General features: G+C 42.0%; 1 protein-coding gene across 1 annotated transcript in view; it reads left to right on the top strand.

The window, feature by feature from the left end:
* elp3 (elongator acetyltransferase complex subunit 3) overlaps positions 1 to 24,205 on the top strand; it is a 412,219-nt gene that overhangs the window by 12,175 nt on the left and 375,839 nt on the right. Inside the window, exon 2 of the mRNA XM_039748296.1 lies at positions 21,783 to 21,885. Within this exon, the coding sequence (XP_039604230.1) occupies positions 21,783 to 21,885 (103 nt within the window). The remainder of the gene's footprint in view (positions 1 to 21,782; positions 21,886 to 24,205) is intronic.

Here is a 24,205-nt window from a genome sequence, read left to right on the forward strand (position 1 = left end):
CTTCTCTTGGACGCCTTGACGGTCTGGGTCTGAGCATGGCAACAGCTCAAATCCAGTCCCGTCTGCGTCCCTGCAAGCGACAGGAGACTGCAGCGGGCTTGGGCGCAGGGCGCTAGGACCAGGGCACTCATCAGCCCCTGTCCTGCCAGCGCCTGCGTGCTCGCTCTCCTCGCCCGATCGGCCGTCTGCACCGCCGCGACCGCTGTGGGGGGATCGCTTACTTGAAGTCGGTCCTCCTTAAATAAGTCGCGACCATGTTCGGCGGATCCCCCTTTATGCTTTACGGGGACGATATCACTTACCTTCCCCGTGGTGTCCTGATTGCCGAAGGCTCCAGCGTCGCGCCGAACCTCCATCCGACACGACCACCTTCCCCCTCAGCTGCTCCAAACGGAGCACGAGATCACCCAGCACCTGCTCCAAGGACGACTCGGCGGGCGGCGATTCCTCGGCTCACGCCGAGTCGCTGGTGGAAACAATGAGACAGGCGCCGGTGAGCTTACCTGTCCATCAGCTCCACTTTCGGCGCCTGCCTCATGGGCCCACCCTCTGGCCCATTTGGGTCCCTTCTAGGCCGCGAGACTGGCGTTCCTTGGTCCGCCTCCATCCAATCATTGGCGGGCACACAAGACACACACCAGCCAATCCCGTGCCTGTCAGCGGGCGGGACATCCGGCCCGCGCCCGCGTGTCTCCCCTACTCTGGAGTGCGGTGTCGTGCCTCCCGCGCTTCGCAGCCTGCGGCGATTCTTTGAGCCGCAGCGGCTCCGATTTTGCAGCCTCCTCTGCTGCCACCATCGCGCTGCCGACAGCCCATGGCCCGGCGTGCTCCTGCCACGGATGCGGATCCGGATCGTCCCTCCCTGTAGAAAAGGTAAGTGCGACCCCGAAGGGCCGATTACTGCAGGGCAGGGCACTTACCTCCCGGATCCCGTCATGCCGAGGCCCCTGCCTCGAGGGTGGCCTTCTGCGTGCATAGCGCCAGCCTGGCTGTCCGTCCTGACAGCGCGACCCTCGGAGCCCGCTGCGCTCTGGCAACGGCTGTTCTTCCTCCGCACCCGGGGATGGCCATTCTGCGGTCCGGCAACGGTCTCTGGGGCGAACCGCTCACCCGGGGTTCTGAAAAGGCCGCTCCTGCGGCCAGTGTGTGGGGTCCGCTGCTGCGCCGGGCCGTTCACAGACTTTTGTTGAAACAAAGCAGGTCCCCGGGTGTCGCCTGTCGTCTTCCCCCCGGCACTTCCTAGTGTGGCGTAAGTGCCAGGCTCCCGGGATAATAAGGCACTTGGGTGCCGCCTGGCGGTAGCCACGGGCCCCTATAGGGCTGGGCTTCCAAGCCCTCTACCCGAGGCCTCCAGCATAACCAGGACGGACGCCCCTCGCGGTCTGGAGGAGGCAGAAGCCCTCCTCTCGTCCTCCGGCCGGGGACCACAATACATACATATCTACATATATACATACACACACACACACACAGGCGCGCAAGCGTCACACATACACACACACACACACGCACACACGAGACGCACACACACACAGGCACGCGTGACAGACAGACAGACGCACACACACAGGCGTGAGACAGACAGACACACACACAGACACAGAGGCGTGCACTTAAGAGGCGCGCAAGAGAGAGACACACACAGGCGTGCGCGTGCATTGTTGCAATGTTACTTTTCTTGGTTGTTTATTAAATTACAGATTTTTCAAATGTTCATTTTTTCCCCTGTGCTTAAAACTCATTAAAAAAAGAGTTTTTAGCGAGCGGGTCATAAGGCTATAGCGCAAATTCTTGCAGTGTTCAAGGTTTTCTTAGTGTTATTCAATGTTTTTACATTTAGTTTACTATTACGCTGTGCTTTCTATGGTATAGTTAACTATATTTGTGCTTAAACACTTAAAAAAATATATACAGTAATCCCTCCTCGATCGCGGGGGTTGCGTTCCAGACCCCGCGATAGGTGAAAATCGCAAGTAGAAACCATATGTTTGTGTGGTTATTTTTATATATTTTAAGCCCTTATAAACTCTCCCACCCTGTTAACATTATTAGAGCCTTCTAGACATGAAATAACACCCTTTAGTCAAACGTTTAAACTGTGCTCCATGACAAGACAGAGATGGCAGTTCTTTCTCACAATTAAAAGAAAGCAAACATATCTTATCTTCAAAGGAGCGCCGTCATAAAGGAGCACGTCTGGAGCAGAGAATGTCAGAGAGAGCACTCGCAAAGAAAAGCAAACAATCAAAAAATCAATACATGCTTTTAAGTATACAGAAGAACCGTGATAAAGCGGCATTTTGTAGAGGAGCGTCCGTGTCCTCTGTGCAAACAGCCCCTCTGCTCACACCCCCTCCGTCCGGCAGAGAGAGCGAGAAAGATAGAGAGAAGCAAACAAGCACAGCGCGGGAAGCATATCTTATAGCATTGAGGAGTTTTAGTTAATATGCAATACATGCTCTGATTGGGTAGCTTCTAAGCCATCCGCCAATAGCGTCCCTTGTATGAAATCAACTGGGCAATCAAACTGAGGAAGCATGTAACCTAATGTAAAAGACCCATTGTCCGCAGAAAGCGCCGAACCAGTGAAAAATCTGTGATATATGTTTAGATGTGCTTACATTTAAAATCCGCGATAGAGTGAAACCGCGAAAGTCAAAGCGCGATATAGCGAGGGATTACTGTATTTACATACAGTTCATACAGTCTGGAACGGATTAATTGTATTTACATACAATCCTATGGGGGAAATTACTTCGGTTCACGACCAAATCAGGTTACAACTAGAGTTTTGGAACGAATTATGGTCGAGAACCGAGGTTCCACTGTATTACTGTCAGACAAAATTACACGGAAATACAAACCAGTATTACTGAGAGTGAAAATTAAAGGCACACAATACAGTGACACATATTACAGCCACATACAAGGTCCCTTGCCATTTAATATAGACTGTTCATACAAATGTTATTTTAACGGGCTTAATGTCTATGTGTATATATCTATACTAATAAAAGGCAAAGCCCTCACTCACTCACTGACTCATCACTAATTCTCCAAGTTCACGTGTGGGTAGAAGGCTGAAATTTTGGCAGGCTCATTCCTTACAGCTTACTTACAAAAGTTGGGCAGGTTTCATTTTGAAATTCTACGCCTAATGGTCATAACTGGAAGGTATTTTTCTCCATTAACTGTAATGGAGTTGAGCTGGAAAAGGCGTGGGGGGAGTTTAGGTGACATCATCGCCTCCCACGTAATCACGTGAACTGACTGTCAACGCAGTGCGTAGAAAACCAGGAAAACCTCCAAAAAGCGCTTAAGAAAACATGCATTATATAATTGAGAAGGCAGCGAAACAATAAGAAGCGAGCGAGTGACATATACTACCATATTCATGAGTGCTGCTACCTCGGAAAGAAAGCAAGGTGTAAACCTAAACTTTAAATTAAGTTCATAGACAGGCTACCGCTGGCGTTTCACATGCCGCGGGAATCACGGGATACAAGTTTAATAAGAGGACGCGGGATATAAGCGAGTTTTGATCACTTTGTAACTAAGTTAAAATTGTAGGTGAAGGGGTGTGCTTATGCAAATTCCGAGAGACTGTGTTTGTGGGGGATTGACAGTTAAGGCGGGTGGGGGAGTCACGTCATCATCACCCCTCCCATTTACCTCATTTAAGCTCTGAGCTTGAGCTTAGCGGCTAACGCCGTCTTCCGAAGCAACTTCGTCACACTGCCACCAAATACTCACAGAAAAATCCACAAGTTAATACACACGCTGTCTCTAGAGTTTCTCCACACTGAATCCTCCAGGCACTACTTACAAAAGGTTACATTGACAAACGTGTTACGTTATTTTTAAAAGCTTTCCTTTTCTTAGCACAAGCACAGCTGAGAAGCTTTGATGCATGTGCTCCATAACGCGTTAAAAAATAATGCATTTAATCACACTTTGCACTACAAGCAAAGGGGAGCTTTTGTCAATGCATGATTTCCTGGTACACGATTACATTGATCAGCGATCCCGATTCATTTTACCCTCGCAACACCTTAGTTTGAGAAGAAGTTTGAAAAAATATGAGGTTAACACAGAAAACCAAATCACCAATTCAAGCTTTATGAATAATCGATTAAGCCATCAATAATTGTTTTGGTAAAAGCCATACTCAGGGTAATCCTCCTTCCATTTTATAATTTTTCGCCACTAGCCATGATTAAATGAGCGGTAAAAAAGTAAGAGCAAAGCGAGGGTGACTTATTTAGGCAGGCATATATATGACAGGAACACTCATGACAAAGTCAATCATGTTACCATGTTACGTTATTTTTAAAATGTTCCCTTTTCTTTTTCATAACTTCTACTTCTCCACTGCGGTACACGCGTATATATATATATATATATATATATATATATATATATATATATATATATATATATATATATATATATAAATGTATATATACACCCGATCTACAATACATACTTTAGCATAGACAAGCCACACGCTGTGGCTAATTGTAGAGTCTTAGCCTCTAGCGACATTGAGGTTGATTCCGAGAGGGGTGTACTGACTATGTCTGCGCTACCTGATTCATTTTGCCTTAGCATCTCCTTGGTTTGGGGCGTATGAAAAATATTAGGTTAGCAGAATCATGTTACGTTATTTTTAAAATGTTCCCTTTCTTAGCACAAGCACAGCTGAGAAGCTTGATGCATGTACTCCATAACGCGTTAAAAATAGCGCATTTAATCACACTTTCAATTCCAAGCAAACGGGAACTTTTGTCAATGCATGATTTCCTGGTACATCCATTACACTGATGCACACATCACAGCTACAAAAATGTTAGAGTCGGAATAAAGCGCGTTCCTACGACTGATCATTTCGACTACCCGAAAGCCTTGATAAAAGCATGGTTTTGTGCACACTGAAAAGCAAGCAAAATTAGATGCATTACAGAAAGCGGACTTTGTGGCTCTTACTGGGGATCATTGGACTTCCGTGACCGTTAGTAATTCTAAATACATCTAATTACAAAATGTTCAATGATCACACTGTTTTAGCCTAATGTACAAAATAATTTTGGCTAATGTTACTCAGAGTTTAAAGAGTAAGCTGGTCAAATTACCTTTTATGTTTCTGACTTATTTTTAAGAAGAAAACTGCACTTTATGTTGAAATTTTGGTTATTATTATTTAAAGACAATACTATGCTGAAAATGTACTTAAACTACCACTTTATTTTTAAGTCTGCCCAATTTTAACCAGGGATGATATTTTTGTTTCTGTTTTGAATTCAAATGCGGTTTAAAAGCTTTTTTTCAGAAATTAAAACAGCTTCAGTTTACAATATTCATGTCCATGTCTATTATTTGATTCTGTAAGCCCACTAAAGCGTTTTAAATTAAAAAAAAACATTTGCGATTTGGGGAAAATTTACGTGTGCGATTACATACGATTAATCAAGATTAATTCTTACACAGCCTCTAATCAATTGGATTAATTTTTTTAATCGAGTCCCACCCCTAATATACATATATGTAGATATATATATGTATATTTGTATATATGTGTATATACAGTATATATGTAGATATGTATATGTTGTATATACAGTATGTATATGTGTGTGTGTATATATACAGTATGTGTATATATGTATATATATATATATATATGTGTGTGTGTGTGTATATATATATATATATATATATATATATATATATATATATATATATATATGCCAGCAACACTCATGACAATGACAAAACAATTACATTGTCAATCATGTTACGTTATTATTAAAATGTTTCCTTTTCTTTTTACTTCTCCGCTGCCAATCGCAGGTATTTTATATATATATATATATATATATATATATATATATATATATATGTGGAAGACTGCTGGCTTCCCAGGCCGGTCCGCACCCCCAGGCCGACAGGAGGAGCTCTCCCGACACCAAGATCGTGCCCCGAGGTCCAGCAGGGCCTTATGGACTCTGTAGTGTTTATACACAGCCCTGCTTAATACCTTGGGGACCACCAGGAGTCGCTGTGGGGGGACTTGTGGGATCGGTTGTGCCTTATGACCCGGGAGTACGTCACAGTCACGTGACGGGAAGGAATGGCGTGCTCCGGGTGATGTGAAAGACTGATTGCCCTGACCCGGAAGGAATAAGGAACTGTGGACTGCTGGGACAGGAACACCTCCGGTCAGGGGCTATAAAGGACGGTGCCTCAGTCAGACACTGAGCTGTGCTGGGTGGGAGAGGAGCAAAGTGTCTGGGCGAGGAGGAGAGGTTATTGTGTTTGTTAAAGTACTGTATTGGTGTAGTTAATGAGTAGTGTGGAAGGTGCTTGGTGCACTGGAAGAAAAGAAAATAAAAAGGTCGTGGACTTTTACCCGGTATTTGGAGTCATACCTGAGGTTTCAAGGGTGCACTACTGCCCTCTACTGCCACAATATAAATATATATATATATATATATATATATATATATATATATATATATATATATATATATATAATATTTGTTGCATAACCTTTGAGGCAATCACTGCAATCAAACGATTCCTGTAACTGTCAATGAGACTTCTGAACTTCTCGCAGGTATTTTGGCCCACTCCTCATGAGCAGACTGCTCAGTTGTCTCAAGTTTGAAGGGTGCCTTTCCAGACGGCATGTTTCAGCTCTTTCCAAAGATGCTCAATAGGATTGAGGTCAGGGCTCATAGAAGGCCACTTTAGAATAGTCCAATGTTTTCCTCTTAGCCATTCTTGGGTGTTTTTAGCTGTGTGTTTTGGGTCATTGTCCTGTTGCAAGACCCATGACCTGCGACTGAGACCAAGCTTTCTGACACTGGCCAGCACATTTCTCTCTAGAATCCCTTGATAATCTTGAGATTTCATTGTACCCTGCACAGATTCAAGACACCCTGTGCCAGATGCAGCAAAGCAGCCCCAGAACATAACAGAGTCCCTCCATGTTTCACAGAAGGGACAGTGTTCTTTTCTTGATATGCTTCATTTTTCCGTCTGTGAACATAGAGCTGATGTGCCTTGGCAAAAGTTCAATTTTTGTCATCTCCATAGGACATTCTCCCAGAATCTTTGTGGCTTGTCCACATGTAGTTTGGCAAATTCCAGTCTGGCTTTTTATGATTTGTTTTCAACAATGGTGTCCTCCTTGGTCTCCCATGAAGTCCACTTTGGCTCAAACAACGACGGATGGTGCGATCTGACACTGATGTTCCTTGAGCTTGAAGTTCACCTTGGATCTCTTTAGAAGTTTTTCTGGGCTCTTTTGTTACCATTCGTTATCCGTCTCTTTGATTTGTATCCTTATGTTATCACGCCCTAGGAGGTTGGCCATCCCCAGGAGTAATTTGAGAATATGTGGATGTCACAGGCACTTAGTCGAGAGTTCATAGTCCGTGCCGAAGAATGCGTGCTCCCGGTTATTGAATCCTAGATTCCTGTACCCTCGGAGCATCGGTACTGTGGACTGCTGGGACAGGAACACCTCGGGTCAGGGGCTATAAAAGGGCGGTGCCTCAGTCAGACACTGAGCTGTGCTGGGTGGGAGAGGAGCAAAGTGTCTGGGCGAGGAGGAGGAGAGGTGTGTGTTTGTTAAAGTACTGTATTGGTGTAGTTAATGAGTAGTGTGGAAGGTGCTTGGTGCACTGGAAGAAAAGAAAATAAAAAGGTCATTGGACTTTTACCGGTATTTGGAGTCATACCTGAGGGTTTCAAGGGTGCACTACTGCCCTCTACTGCCACAATATAAATATATATATATATATATATATATATATATATATATATATATATATATATATATATATATATATATATATATATATATATATATATATATATATATATATGACAACAACACTCATATCAATGACAAAACAATTACATTAACAATCATCTTACGTTATTTTGAAAATGTTTGCTTTTCTTTTTCATAACTTCTTTAACACACTACTTCTCAGCTCTTGGCCTTGAGGTATTCTACTAGTGTATATATATATATATATATATATATCTATCTATTTATATATCTATATCTATATATCTCTCTCTCTCTCTCTCTCTCTCTCTCTCTCTCTCTCTCTCTCTCTCTCTCTCTCTCTCTCTCTCTCTCTCTATATATATATATATATATATATATATATATATATATATATATATATATATATATATATATATATATATATATACTGTCAGGGATGCCAGGGGCTATGACCCGCGGGACGCCAGGAGGGACCGGAAGAGGGTCAGAGCCCGGCCTGGATCACGTGGGGTGCGCCTTCCGGGTTGTTTTGGGAGCCACGGGTCAAGGGCTTGGAAGCTCTTCCTGTAGGGGCCCGTGGCCACCGCCAGGAGGCCCAATGCCTTGGGATTTGTTTCCCCAGCACTCCTGCCACACCAGGAAGTGCTGGGGAAGATTCTGGGGCGGTGCCCGGGAGCAGCCGGGAGGACAGCCGACACTTCCGCCACGCTGGGCGTGGCCAGAAGATTGCCGGAACACCTGGGGCTCATCCGGGTCCTCCATAAAGGGCCGTCTCCCGTCATTCAGGGCTGGAGTCGGGTGGAAGGAGGAAGCAGTGGAGTGGAGGCGGGCAAGAAAGGCATTGTGGCCAGGACATTGGGAGTTTGGGGTTTGTGCACGTGACTGGGTCTTTGTGACCATTGTTGGGGTCTTTGTGACCGATATATTGTAAATAGTTTGTAAATAAACGTGTGGTGGTGTCATAACAACATGTCCGCCTGTCTGTGCCCGGGTACCGTTCACAATATATATATATATATTGTCACAAAACGAGACAAAGACAGAAAAAGGTTTGGGGCAGCCACCCATGTAATTCGGTATCCCGGCTGCAACTTCGTTTTTCTTTTAAATACCAGCACTGAAGTGCTTACAACAGAGTCCAAAACAAGACTGACACAGAAGGAAAAGGGAAGGCTTTTAAAGGGGAGACAGGAAGTGAGGTCATAAGGGTCGGGCACGTGTTCATCGTTCATTGGTTTAGTCGGATGTGACATCAGGGGCCGGAGCTGGCAAGGTCTGTCTCCATTGGCTCGGTCCCAGAAGTGACGTCCAGAGAGACAGGTGGAACCTCCCGGTTAGGTCTACAGGGAAGTGAGAAAGAGAGTTAGTGCGCTCTGCCACATCCCGGCATGGCTCAGAACTGCCTTCACTCGAGCCCTTTAGCTGCCTCCCATGCGCGAGTGTGTGACAATATATATATATATATATATATATATATATATATATATATATATATATATATATATATATATATATATATATATATCTAATATACTAATAAAAGGCAAAGCCCTCACTCACTCACTCACTCACTGACTCATCACTAATTCTCCATATCTACATATATACACACAAAGCTATTTCGTATCAGTGCAATACGCTGCTTGTTAAAACGGATAACTCCCGCTCTTACGTGCAAGTCTGCGTGGATATTATGAACTTATCGTATTTGTTCAAGTTCTATTTAAATTTTAAATAGAAGGAATTTTTATTTAGTCGACAGAAATATCTTTGGTAGGAATGGTAAAAACAGACAGGAATATTATTCCTGAATAAATCAACTCAAACCTTAAACAACTTATAATATTTTGCTCTCCATAAAAATTTATCCTGTGTAAATTATACAAGTTAGAAATAAAGTAAACATTAAAAGAACAAACATTCAAATTTCTTTACTCTTATGTAATTTTATATAAAAAATAAACTTAGATTTTAAATATCCCAAAAGATTTTGCTCTCCATAAAAATATATCCTGTCAAAATTATACAAATTCAAATATGAACATGCTGCATAACAAAACCTGGAAATATAAATAAAATGTGTTCCTTTCAGCAATAACAAATCAAATCATTCAGTTGTCTTTGCTCATATGTCATTTTAGAGCTGGACGCCTGGCATCTTTTTTTGGCAACAGGTTCGTTTCTGTTTGGTGTGAGGTTCTGTGTTGTGGAGATTCTCAGGATGGATTGCGGGTGCTCATCAGTGAGGCGACTGCTGTGTGCTGTTTTGTTAGTCTTTATCACTGAGAAGAGCTTCTCACACAGATATGTGCTACCAAACATGCACAAGGTTCGAGCCGCATGTAGACGGACTTTTTTTGTTCTTCAAAGTCACCAAAGCGCCGTGCAAACTCAGTGCGCTCAGTTTATCAGCAAAGTGCGTATTTGGGAACACCGTAGTGACGACTTGGTTTAACATTACTTGGTAATAGGGAAAGTGGGGCAAGTGGTTGTGTCTCCCATAAAAGCAGCCTCAATTGAAATCACTTTGTGATTGTGCACGTGTAAAAACGTCCGTTGAAGTGTCAGATTCTTATTTAATTCTTCTGCTTTCTGTATCTTCTGCATTGCATTTAGGTCTTTCAGGTTACCCTGATGTTTTGTTTTATAGTGCCGTCTTAGATTAAATTCTGTAATTACAGCCACATTAGCTCCACAAATGAGACACACGGGTTCAGTAAACATATACTCAGCCTCCCATCGGTTTTAAAGGCTCTATTTTCAGAATCAACTTTTCTCTTCAGCATCGTGTGAGCTAGCTTCGCAATAACTTGCAGCATCATAAGGTAGACTTGATTAACGCGGTAAGTGTTCGGCAAGGCAGCTGAAGCGCTGCATTATGGGATCTGTAGTTTATTGTGTTATTATGGACTAAATAGAACTTGAAAAGATATATTTTTTCAAATGTGATCGCGCAATTCAGATAGAGTTGACGCGCACTACAGCCTGCATGCCTCAATAAGTCATCCTCCTCGCCCTTACTTTTTTACCGTTCATCTAATGAATACACTGAGTATGGCTTTACCAAAACAATCATTGATGGCGAATAAAGTATCCATTATTCGAGTATGTAGATCGGGTTATATATATATATATATATATACCCGCTACGCAGCGAGAAGTAGTGTGTTAAAAAGCTAGAAAAGAAAAGGGAACATTTTAAAAATAACGTAACATGACTGTCATTATACAGTATTTGTTTTGTGAGTGTTACTGAGTGTTGCTGTCATCAAGGATTTGATTATCATTATTTCTTTCAATCAGGTTCGTATTTGTAGGATGTGTTGTGTTCAAGTTACATTCCGTGTTTTTCAATCGCTGTAAAGATGACAGGTTTCATTCATCGATTCGTTTCTTACTGCATCAATAAACAGCTTCGTCTTCTTCTTTATCTGAGACCTGACACACTGCATGCACGGGTTTTTTTTACACTGTCTTCCTTTAGCGGGACATTGACTTTTTCCAACGTGTGCTTTGTTTCCGCAGTAGTTGGATTTATGAATATGCTTGTATGTATGAGACGCTTCATATTTTTTGCTGCCTTTTCAATTGTGTAATTCGGTTTTTGTTCAGCGCTCTTTGGAACTGTTGCCTTTATCTGTGCACTGCGCGTCATTTCACGTGAGCCACTTCGTGTACATGCATCGAAGGTTCCCAGCTGTGCTGGTGCCATCTCCTGCTATGTCCATGGCTGTATTTAATGTTACCTTAGTCCTGGCACTTAAAACTTTCTCTCGCAGTTTCGCTGAGTTTGTGTCAAACACCACCCTGACCATCTCATCTTCCTCTCCATAAGCACAGTCCTTCACCCGTGAATATTTACCCGTGGCAGTTTGCTATTGGATTGCCGCGACGGACGGCCTTATATGGGCAGGCACTAAATTACAAACGCCAGTGGCAGCCTGTCTATGAACTTAATTTAAAGTGTAGGTTTACATCGCTTTGTTTCCGAAGTAGCAGAACTCATGAATATGGTTGTACATGTCACTCGCTCGCTTCGTATTGTTTCGCTGCCTTCTCAATTATATAATGCATGTTTTCTTCAGCGCTTTTTTGATGTCTTCCTGGTTTTCTATGTACTGCGTGATTACGTGGGAGGCGTGATGATGTCACACGAAACTCCGCCCCCATGGCGTTGAAGCTCATCTCCATTACAGTAAATGGAGAAAAACTGCTTCCAGTTATGACCATTACGCGTAGAATTTCGATATAAAACCTGCCCAACTTTTGTAAGAAAGCTGTAAGGAATGAACCTAATGAGCCAAATTTCAGCCTTCCACCCACACGGGAAGTTGGAGAATTAGTGATGAGTCAGTGAGTGAGTGAGTGAGTGAGGGCTTTGCCTTTTATTAGTATAGATATGTATTTGTGTGTATATATGTGTGTGTATGTATGTATGTGTGTATGTATATGTTTGTGTATATATGTAGATATATATATATGTATGTATATATGTGTATATGTAAAGATATGTATATATATATATATATGTTTATTTGTGTGTGTAAATATATATATATATATATATATATATATATATATATATATATATATATATATATATATATAAAAGACAACAACACTCATCACTCACAACAGTGACAAAACAATTACATTGACAATCATGTTACTTTATTTTCAAAATGTTTCCTTTTCTTTTCATTGCTTCTTTAACACACTACTTCTCAAGTGTTGGTATTTTAGCTATATATATATATATATATATATATATATATATATATATATATATATATATATGTATATGTATATATATATATATATATATATATATATATATATGTATATATATATATATATGTATATATATGTGTGTGTGTATATATATATATATATGCACAGCTCGAGTTTTGTAGGGCAGGAGACACCACTTGAACTTTCTTATTCATGGCCCCATCTTCACAAAATTTGGTAGGCGGCTTCCCTGCGCTAACCGAAACCAATGTACATAATTATTTTGGTGGTATGACGCCACTGTCAGCCGCCATATGGAACTTTCCAATGTCACTAATTCTCCAAATTCCCCTGTAGGTTGAAGGCTGAAATTTGGTACTTATTTCGGTGGTATGATGCCACTGTCGGCCGCCATATTGAACTTTTCAACAGTATTTGTTACTTATGGGCCCATCTTCAAGAAATTTCTTACGCGGGTTCCCAACGCTAACGGAATCCTACTTACGTACATATATATGTCCATAGCCTGCTGCTCAGTAACCGTGTGAGGCGTTGGGTCCCCCATCCCAACAGCTCCCACGTTGTTGGCTGCCTGCCTATATAAGGCCGTCCGTCGCTCCAGTCTCTTCATTCCCTTCCTTGCTTCGCCACGGAATTCACATCTCCCTGCTGATAACTACAGCCTTTTTATTTAATCCACGGCTTCTCCGCTGTTTTATTGTTAATTTATTACGATTATAGTTATTGTGTAGGTATTTTAGACTTACTTTACATTGTTTAGGTACCCATTTCCTTTATCATTCCAACCGTACCCGCATTAACATGTCTATCGAGGTGATCACCATCAATCAATGAACTGTCACTTACCGAGTGGTTTCCATGCCTGGAGATGGCACCTATCTTTTCCATTCTCTGTTTTACATATTGCACGGCCATATCAGGCTCACTCTTGATATCTGGAGAAACATTGTGTCTTAGGTATTGAATGACTGGGACAGGTTCAAGATGTGGACCGATGACGGTACAGGAGATAATTATACTACACAGGAGCACTATAAGAGTGAAATGCTTAAGCTCTTCACCTATGGTTCTGCATGTGAGTTGATGGCTGCCGCTGAATTGTTCAGTTGTCTCTTTCAAGTGTACCAAAATGGCCAAATATTTTACACCTTTGGACAACTGCCAATGCCTCTTAAACATCTTATATTCACAGGTGATGATTTCAGTAGTGGACACTTTGATGTTTATGAATGTTTAAACTCTCAAAAGCTGGATGTGAAGTTATCAATGAAACCGGTTATATACTTACAACGCTTGACAGATGGCGAATGTCACTTCAACACAAGTCCTACAAATTCGGTCTTAATTGAAACAAACCGTGAATCTCAAACCGATTATGACAGCAGCAATCCAAGTTGTGAGATTTGAAACAAGATTACTGTTCACATGGCCAACTGTACGTTGCATGCTTTAGAGTAAACTCAGCGCACAGCTTGGTCATATTACAACCGGAGGGCCAAACTCACAATGTGGTATCCAAAGAGATCCTTAACAAATAATTATTGGTATATTTTCCCTCAGTTTAAAAAGGTTTAATTTTTCTTCTTAATAAAACTTTTAAGCGCTAGTATTTTGCTATATATATATATATATATATATATATATATATATATATATATATATATATATATACAGGTGCCGGTCATAAAATTAGAATATCATGACAAAGTTGATTTATTTCAGTAATTCCATTCAAAAAGTGAAACTTGTATATTAGATTCATTCATTACACACAGACTGATGTATTTCAAATGTATATTTCTTTTAATTTTGTTGATTATAACTGACAACTAATGAAAGTCCCAAAGTCAGTATCTCGGAAAATTAGAATATCATTTAAGACCAATGCAAAAAAAGGATTTTTAGAAAAGTTGGCCAACTGAAAGGTATGAACATGAAAAGTATGAGCATGTACAGCACTCAACATTTAGTTGGGGCTCCTTTGGCCTGGATTACTGCAGCAGTGCGGCGTGGCATGGAGTCAATCAGTCTGTGGCACTGCTCAGGTGTTATGAGAGCCCATGTTGCTCTGATAGTGGCCTTCAGCTCTTCTGAATTGTTGGGTCTGGCGCATTGCATCTCTCTTTTCACAAAACCCCATAGATTTTCTATGGGTTTATCGTCAGGCGAGTTTGCTGGCCAATCAAGAACAGAGATACCATGGTCCTTAAACCAGGTACTGGTAGCTTTGGTACTTTGTGCAGGTGCCAGGTCCTGCTGGAAAATGAAATCTGCATCTCCATCAAGTTCGTCAGCAGCAGGAAGCATGAAATGCTTTAAAACTTCCTGGTAGACAGCTGTATTGACCTTGGACCTCAGAAAACACAATGGACCAAACACCAGCAGATGACATGACACCTCAAATCATCACTGACTGTGGCAACTTTACACTGGACCTCAAGCAACATGGATTCTGTGCCTCTACTCTCTTCCCCCAGACTCTGGGACCTTGATTTCCAAAGGAAATGCAAAATGTACTTTCATCAGAGATCATAACTTTGGACCACACAGCAGCATTCCAGTCGAGACGCTTCTGATACTGTCTCTTGTTCAAGAGTGGCTTGACACAAGGAATGTGAGAGCTGAAACGAATGTCTTGCATACGTCTGTGCGTGTTGGTTCTTGAAGCACTGACTCCAGCTGCAGTCCACTCTTTGTGAATCTCCCCCACAATTTTCAATGGGTTTTGTTTCACAACCCTCTCCAGGGTGCGGTTATCCCTATTGATTGTACACTTTTTTCTACCACATCTTGTCCTTCCTTCACCTCTCTATTAATGTGCTTGGACACAGAGCTCAGTGAACAGCCAGCCTCTTTAGCAATGACCTTTTGTGTCTTGCCCTCCTTGTGCAAGAAGTCAATGGTTGTCTTTTGGACAACTGTCAAGTCAGCAGTCTTCCCCATGATTGTGTAGCCTACAGAACTAGACTGAGAGACCATTTAAAGGCTTTTGCAGGTGATTTGAGTTAATTAGCTTATTAGAGTGTGGCACCAGGTGTCTTCAATATTGAACCTTTTCACAATATTCTAATTTTCTGAGATACTGAATTTGGGACTTTCATTAGTTGTCAGTTATAATCATCAAAATTAAAAGAAATAAACATTTGAAATACATCAGTCTGTGTGTAATGAATGAATCTAATATACAAGTTTCAGTTTTTGAATGGAATTACTGAAATAAATCAACTTTGTCATGATATTCTAATTTTATGACCGGCACCTGTGTGTGAATATATATAATACAATACAATATATACAATATACAATACAATATATATATATATATTGTGTGTGTGTGTACAGTGGTGTGAAAAACTATTTGCCCCCTTCCTGATTTCTTATTCTTTTGCATGTTTGTCACACAAAATGTTTCTGATCATCAAACACATTTTACCATTAGTCAAATATAACACAAGTAAACACAAAATGCAGTTTTTAAATGATGGTTTTTATTATTTAGGGAGAAAAAAAATCCAAACATACATGGCCCTGTGTGAAAAAGTAATTCCCTCCTTGTTCAAAAATAACCTAACTGTGGTGTATCACACCTGAGTTCAATTTCCTTAGCCACCCCCAGGCCTGATTACTGCCACACCTGTTTCAATGAAGAAATCACTTAAATAGGAGCTGCCCTACACAGAGAAGTAGACCAAAAGCACCTCAAAAGCTAGACATCATGCCAAGATCCAAAGAAATTCAGGAACAAACGAGAACAGAAGTAATTGAGATCTATCAGTCTGGTATAGGTTATAAAGCCATTTCTAAAGTTTTGGGACTCCAGCGAACCACAGTGAGAGCCGTTATCCACAAATGGCAAAAACATGGAACAGTGGTGAACCTTCCCAGGAGTGGCCGGCCGACCAAAATTACCCCAAGGCGCAGAGACGACTCATCTGAGAGGTCACAAAAGACCCCAGGACAACGTCTAAAGAACTGCAGGCCTCACTTGCCTCAGTTAAGGTCAGTGTTCACGACTCCACCATAAGAAATAGACTGGGCAAAAACGGCCTGCATGGCAGATTTCCAAGACGCAAACCACTGTTAAGCAAAAGAACATTAGGGCTCGTCTCAATTTTGCTAAGAAACATCTCAATGATTGCCAAGACTTTTAGGAAAATACCTTGTGGACTGATGAGACAAAAGTTGAACTTTTTGGAAGGCAAATGTCCCGTTACATCTGGCGTAAAAGGAACACAGCATTTCAGAAAAAGAACATCATACCAACAGTAAAATATGGTGGTGGTAGTGTGATGGTCTGGGGTTGTTTTGCTTCAGGACCTGGAAGGCTTGCTGTGATAGATGGAACCGTGAATTCTACTGTCTACCAAAAAATCCTGAAGGAGAATGTCCGGCCATCTGTTCGTCAACTCAAGCTGAAGCGATCTTGGGTGCTGCAACAGGACAATGACCCAAAACACACCAGCAAATCCACCTCTGAATGGCTGAAGAACAACAAAATGAAGACTTTGGAGTGGCCTAGTCAAAGTCCTGACCTGAATCCAATTGAGATGCTATGGCATGACCTTAAAAAGGCGGTTCATGCTAGAAAACCCTCAAATAAAGCTGAATTACAACAATTCTGCAAAGATGAGTGGGCCAAAATTCCTCCAGAGCGCTGTAAAAGACTCATTGCAAGTTATCGCAAACGCTTGATTGCAGTTATTGCTGCTAAGGGTGGCCCAACCAGTTATTAGGTTCAGGGGCAATTACTTTTCACACAGGGCCATGTAGGTTTGGATTTTTTCTCCCTAAATAATAAAAAGCGTCATTTAAAACTGCATTTTGTGTTTACTTGTGTTATATTTGACTAATGGTTAAATGTGTTTGATGATCAGAAACATTTTGTGTGACAAACATGCAAAAGAATAAGAAATCAGGAAGGGGGCAAATAGTTTTTCACACCACAGTATGTATGTACAGTATGTATGTGTATGTATATAGAGAGAGAGAGATGTGTATATATATATATATATATATATATATATATATATATATATATATATACACACTCACCTAAAGGATTATTAGGAACACCTGTTCAATTTCTCATTATTGCAGTTATCTAATCAACCAATCACATGGCAGTTGCTTCAGTGCATTTAGGGGTGTTGTTCTGGTCAAGACAATCTCCTGAACTCCAAACTGAATGTCAGAATGGGAAAGAAAGGTGATTTAAGCAATTTTGAGCGTGGCATGGTTGTTGGTGCCAGGCGGGCGGTCTGAGTATTTCACAATCTGCTCAGTTACTGGGATTTTCACGCACAACCATTCTTAGGGTTTACAAAGAATGGTGTGAAAAGGGAAAACCATCCAGTATGCGGCAGTTCTGTGGGCGAAAATGCCTTGTTGATGCTAGAGGTCAGAGGAGAATGGGCCGACTGATTCAAGCTGATAGAAGAGCAACTTTGACTGAAATAACCACTCGTTACAACCGAGGTATGCAGCAAAGCATTTGTGAAGCTACAACACACACAACCTTGAGGCGGAATGGCTACAACAGCAGAAGACCCCACCGGGTACCACTCATCTCCACTATAAATAGGAAATAGAGGCTACAATTTGCACGGACTCACCAAAACTGGACAGTTGAAGACTGGAAAAATGTTGCCTGGTCTGATGAGTCTCGATTTCTGTTGAGACATTCAAATGGTAGAGTCAGAATTTGGCGTAAACAGAATGAGAACATGGATCCATCATGCCTTGTTACCACTGTGCAGGCTGGTGGTGGTGGTGGTGTAATGGTGTGGGGGATGTTTTCTTGGCACACTTTAGGCCCCTTAGTGCCAATTGGGCATCGTTTAAATGCCATGGGCTACCTGAGCATTGTTTCTGACCATGTCCATCCCTTCATGACCACCATGTACCCATCTTCTGATGGCTACCTCCAGTAGGATAATGCACCATGTCACAAAGTTCGATTCATTTCAAATTGGTTTCTTGAACATGACAATGAGTTCACTGTACTAAAATGGCCCCCACAGTCACCAGATCTCAATCCAATAGAGCATCTTTGGGATGTGGTGGAAAGGGAGCTTCGTGCCCTGGATGTGCATCTCACAAATCTCCATCAACTGCAAGATGCTGTCCTATCAATATGGGCCAATTTTTCAAAAAAATGCTTTTAGCACCTTGTTGAATCAATTTGACGTAGAATTAAGGCAGTTCTGAAGGCGAAAGGGGGTCAAACACCGTATTAGTATGGTGTTCTTAATAATCCTTTAGGTGAGTGTGTGTGTGTGTGTATATATATATATATATATATATATATATATATATATATATATATATATATATATATATTTAATATATATATATATATATATATTTAATATATATATATATATATATATTTAATATATATATATTTATATATATAGGTGTGGCAGTGGTGCGCTGCTGCCTCGCAGTTGGGAGACCCGGGTTCACTTCGGGTCCTCCCTGCGGAGTTTGCATGTTCTCCCGTGTCTCGTGGGTTTCCTCCAGGCTCCGGTTTCCTCCCACAATCCAAAGACATGCTGGTTAGGTGGATTGGCGATTCTACATTGGCCCTAGTGTGTGCTTGGTGTGTGGGTGTGTTTGTGTGTGTCCTGCGGTGGGTTGGCACCCTGCCCAGGATTGGTTCCTGCCTTGTGCCCTGTGTTGGCTGGGATTGGCTCCAAGCGACCCCGTGACCCTATTCGATTCAGCGGGTTAGAAAATGGATGGAGATATATATATATATATATATATATATATATATATATATATATATATATATATATATATATATGACGGCGCAACACTCATACCAGTGACAAAACAATTACATTGACAATCATGTTACGTTATTTTCAAAATGTTTCCTTTAATTTCGCAGCGGAGAAGTAGTGTGTTAATGAAGTAATGAAAAAGAAAAGGGAACATTTTTAAAATAATGTTATATGATTGTCAATATACAGTAATTGTTTTGTGAATGTTATGAGTGTTGCTGTCATCAAGGATTTGATTATCATTATTTCTTTCAATCAGGTTCGTATTTGTAGGATGTGTTGTGTTCAAGTTCCATTCCGTGTTTGTCAATCGTTGTAAAGATAACAGGTTTCATTCATCTATTAATTTCTTACTGCATCAATAAACAGCTCGTCTTTCTCTTTATCTGAAACGTGACACACTTCATGCACGGGTTTTTTTTTTTTTTTTTTTTTTACACTCCCCCCCTTTAGCGTGACATTGACTTTTTCCTCCCCACCGCTGTATTTAATGTTAGCTAAAACCCGGCAATTAAAAGTTTCTCTCGCCGTTTAGCTGAGTTTGTGCCACACACCACCCTGACCATCTCATCTTCCTCTGTATAAGCACAGTCCTTCACCCGTGAATATTTAGCGGCTGTGTTTCTATTGGATTGCTGCTGACGGACGGCCTTATATGGGCAGGCACTAAATTACGTGGGAGGCGTAACTCTGCCTCCCATGGGCATCGAGCAGAAGTCTATTATAGTATATGGGCAAAAAAATAGGTTCTAGTTATGACCATTACTCGTAGAATTTCGAAATGAAACCTGCCCAACTTTTGTAAGTAAGCTATTAGGAATGAGCCTGCCAAATTTCAGCCTTCTACCTACACGGAAAGTTGGAGAGTTAGTGATGAGTCAGTCAGTCAGTCAGTGAGGGCTTTGCCTTTTATTAGTATAAATAACCATACAAGCATACAGTTTCTACTTTGCGGATTATCATCTATCGCGGGGGTTCTGGAACGCAACCCCCGCGATCGAGGGGGGACTGTATTAGACACGTGATGAGCAGTGCCTGGTTGTCTCCACACACTGAGGAGAGTCAAGGCACATGACGTCCCGCATGGAGTTTGCTAAAAGACACATGAAGGACTCTGAGATGGTGAGAAATATGATTCTCTGGTCTGATCAGACCAAGGTAGAACTTTTTGGCCTCAATTCTAAGCGGTATGTGTGGAGACAACCAGGCACTGTTCATCACTTGTCCAATACACTCCCCACAGTGAAGCATGGCGGTGGCAGCATCCTGCTGTGGTGGGGTTTTTCAGCTGCAGGGACAGGATTGAGGAGGGATTACTGTAATAAGACACAAACTAATTAAAATTGTCCTTTAACCTGGAGATAACTTTGGTGTTTAAATAAGTATCATGGTACATGTTGTGAATACGAAAGACCATCTGGATGATCCTGTAAGTGTAAATAAGAATATTTTGAAGATAATTCTAAAATAGATCTTTTTGGACTTCTCAATTCTCATCCAATGGAAAGCAAACTAACAAGTTACAGTCAAGGAACATGTTTCAGGCAAAGCACTATTTGCCAGCCAGTAATCAAAAACATTCATGTTACAAATAAGTTGATTTAATCTACAAGCAGCAGTCTTACATATATATGACAGGAGAGTGAGCTTTTTTCATGTCCCAACAACGTCCTCCCTTTTCCATTGTCAGAGATGAAATAATGGAAGTATGAGGGTTTTTCTTTTGCTTTTATAGCTACAAAAATTGTTTGCCATCATTGATGCAATATTGTACATACTTAGACCAGATTTGTATTTATTTTGCAACAAAAAGAAGCATAACAGGTAGTGAGTGCATAGCCTGCTTGTTCCATAGGGCACAAACATGTTGTTAAAAAACAACACATTTCATTCACTTCTGTATTTTGAGTTTAAAGTGAACACCATTGATTATTGATTTAATAATAATGCAAAATGTTTTGTGATTGCCTTTATTTATTGCCACTATGTATAATTTTTGTTTTGTTGCTGCATATTTTTCATTTTTTTAACGTTCCACTTGCCAGAAGAAGGCAGAGAAGCAGTTCCAAATTTTATCAGGTTGTTAAAATAATTTTAATACAGAATATTTATATGTTTTTATGTGTGTTCTGTTGCACTTATTACGTGTGCTGCTTTTTATTTGATTTCTTCTGCAAAATGTTCCAACAATTAGATTTTTACCATACTTTAGCTTTCTTCTGCCTTATTATGGTATGCAGTTATCAATGCTGTCAATTGGAGTTCTTTTTTATATAACCTTTGTGGGTAACTATTGTCCTATTGTTATAATGTGAATTCCCTTACTTTAGAAGCACTTTCTCCAACTCTGAAGTCTTTACAATTGTTGGGTCAGTTGGAGTTACATATTAATATGCATTTACATATCTTTAAATATTGTGTCCCTGTGTTCTTTTTAGCACGTGAACTTAGCCATGCAGAGCTGATGATGATGACGGTTGCCGATGTAATAAAACAACTTGTTGAAGCTCATGAGGAAGGAAAGGACATAAATCTCAATAAGTGAGCATATTTTTAATTTAGTTTTCATAATAGATTATTAAAACAAGCTAAATATTTTAATCTCCCATGTAGTGCTGAAAATGTGTGTTTGTGTGTATATATATATATATATATATATATATATATATATATATTGTAAAAGAGTAATGAGACAACAGCATAAAGGTTTTGGGGTTTCCAGCCCCGTATACTGAATAATAATCCACAATATGAATTATAACAGGTGAAAAGTACATGAAAAAACATTTAGTAAGCGTTTGACAGCAAAAGATGGCGTCGGCGGACATTTATGTAGGAGGGGCCGGAAGTGAAGGAATGCTGGGAAGGAGCTGTGGTCGAAGATGGGATTGATGACTTCATGAGTAGTGGACAGAGGAAGGGCGGAAGTAGCATACTGCGGGAAGTTGTAGGAGGGAGGCTTATGGCGGCGGTGCTTCTTTTCTTGTGTAAGACATAAAGAGAGAAAGGTTAGTGCCCCGCCACTCCCTGCTGGCGTATGTCTTCCCGAACGTATTAAGGTCCGTCTGCGGCCCCCTACTCGCGCGTGCGTGACACGACCCCCCTCAGCCCACGAGTCTTAAGAGTGGTAAGAGCTGGTCCCAGTTTCTACCGTCCGCGTTGACTACCTTGCGTAGCGTCTGTGTAAGAGTCTGGTTTAAACGTTCTACCAACCCGTCTGTTTGCGGGTGATAGACAGACGTCTTCAGGTGCTTAATACGGAGTAATCTGGCAACCTCCCTGAACGTATCCGAGGTAAAGGGTGTACCCTGGTCCGTGAGGACTTCTCTGGGTATACCCACTCTAGAAAAAAGGTTGACTAATTCCCGTGCGATGTTCTTTGTGTTAGCGGAGCGCAGGGGAACCGCCTCTGGATATCGGTTTGCATAGTCAACCATGACCAAACTATATTTATGGCCACGATTTGAGGGTTCCAGGGGTCCTACTAAATCCACCCCTATTCTGTCAAAGAGAACATCTACTAACGGTATGGGAACGAGAGGAGCGCGGTCCCTCCTGGGTATCTGGCGAATCTGACACTCCAGGCAGGACTGGCAGAAACGCCGGACCTCCTCATTGATCCCGGGCCAGTAAAAACAGAGCTTTATTCTCTCCAAGGTCTTTTCGGCCCCGAGGTGGGTGCCCAAGAGGTGAGCATGAGCTAGTTCGCATATCTCCCGCCGGAAGGTACGTGGGACTAGCAGCAACTTCCGCACCTCAGCCTCATGGGTCGCAACGCGATATAGCAGATCATTCTCCATCACAAAAAAGGGCTTGCGTGGTACGGAATCGTCAGCCTGTGAGCTGCCGGGGACAACGATAGCATTCCGGGCATATCTCAGGGAATCATCATTCCACTGTTCTCTTTTGAATGACGCAGGTGTGGATCGAAACTGATGATCTAGGCTATTCAAAGGATCTTGTATCTCGGTGACAGTAAAAGTTCTCTGGCTTGTGCCTTCCTCGGCGGATACTTCCAGGTTAGCGTCCATCGCCTGAGAAGCGTCCCCCTGAGTGCCTGCGTCATCAGTATCTGCCCGAGAGCACGATGTGGGGACCGCGGGAAGGGCGCCCCGGCCCTTCATAACCAGAGCCAACGAGGCCCCGGGAGCGGTGTGTGCTTTACCGCAGATTTTGTGCGACCAGTCCTGTCCCAAAATCACCGGAAAGGGGGGTCAGGTAACACAGCGACCGGCAAGCGAGTCAAGTCCCCTTTCCAGGTGATATAGCAGTCTGCGGAACGATAAGACCTGGTCTCCCCATGTACACATGACCTGTAGATGTTGGTTCAGCCACTATCGCGGTAAAACATAACGGTGAGCTACAATGGTTATGTTGCTGCTAGATCAAACAAAGCCACCACCGAGTGCCCATTTACTAACACCACTCCCGTATTAGGACTTGCCAGGGGTTTCGACGGGGTACAGTACCTCTCAGTTGTAGCCCAAGTGCAGTCCATAGGTTCTGTGTTTAACGGGCACGCAGGTAGCAGATGGCCGACCTCACCACACTTGAAACAGCGCGGGGAGGCTGGCTTCTCTTTGGGTTTCGACGGTGCTTCCGCAGCATGTCGAGTGGGCTCGGGGTTGGCGACACGTCCCTGTCGGTTTCCGCGAGCTTGCCCTTCAGACCCCCTGGCTCGGAGGACCCCGAGCTGACACTTGAGGACTTCCAGGAGACCCTGCATATCCTTGAAAGGATGCCGCCGGACCTGCTGGGCAAGGAAACTGGGCATAGAGTTGACCAGGCCTTCACAGGCCACTTGTTCTACCACCTTCCGGGCTTGGGGACCCTCGGGCCGTAACCAACGCCCCATTTTACC

Source organism: Polypterus senegalus, chromosome 3, assembly GCF_016835505.1.
Source record: "Polypterus senegalus isolate Bchr_013 chromosome 3, ASM1683550v1, whole genome shotgun sequence".
Lineage (NCBI taxonomy): Eukaryota > Metazoa > Chordata > Cladistia > Polypteriformes > Polypteridae > Polypterus > Polypterus senegalus.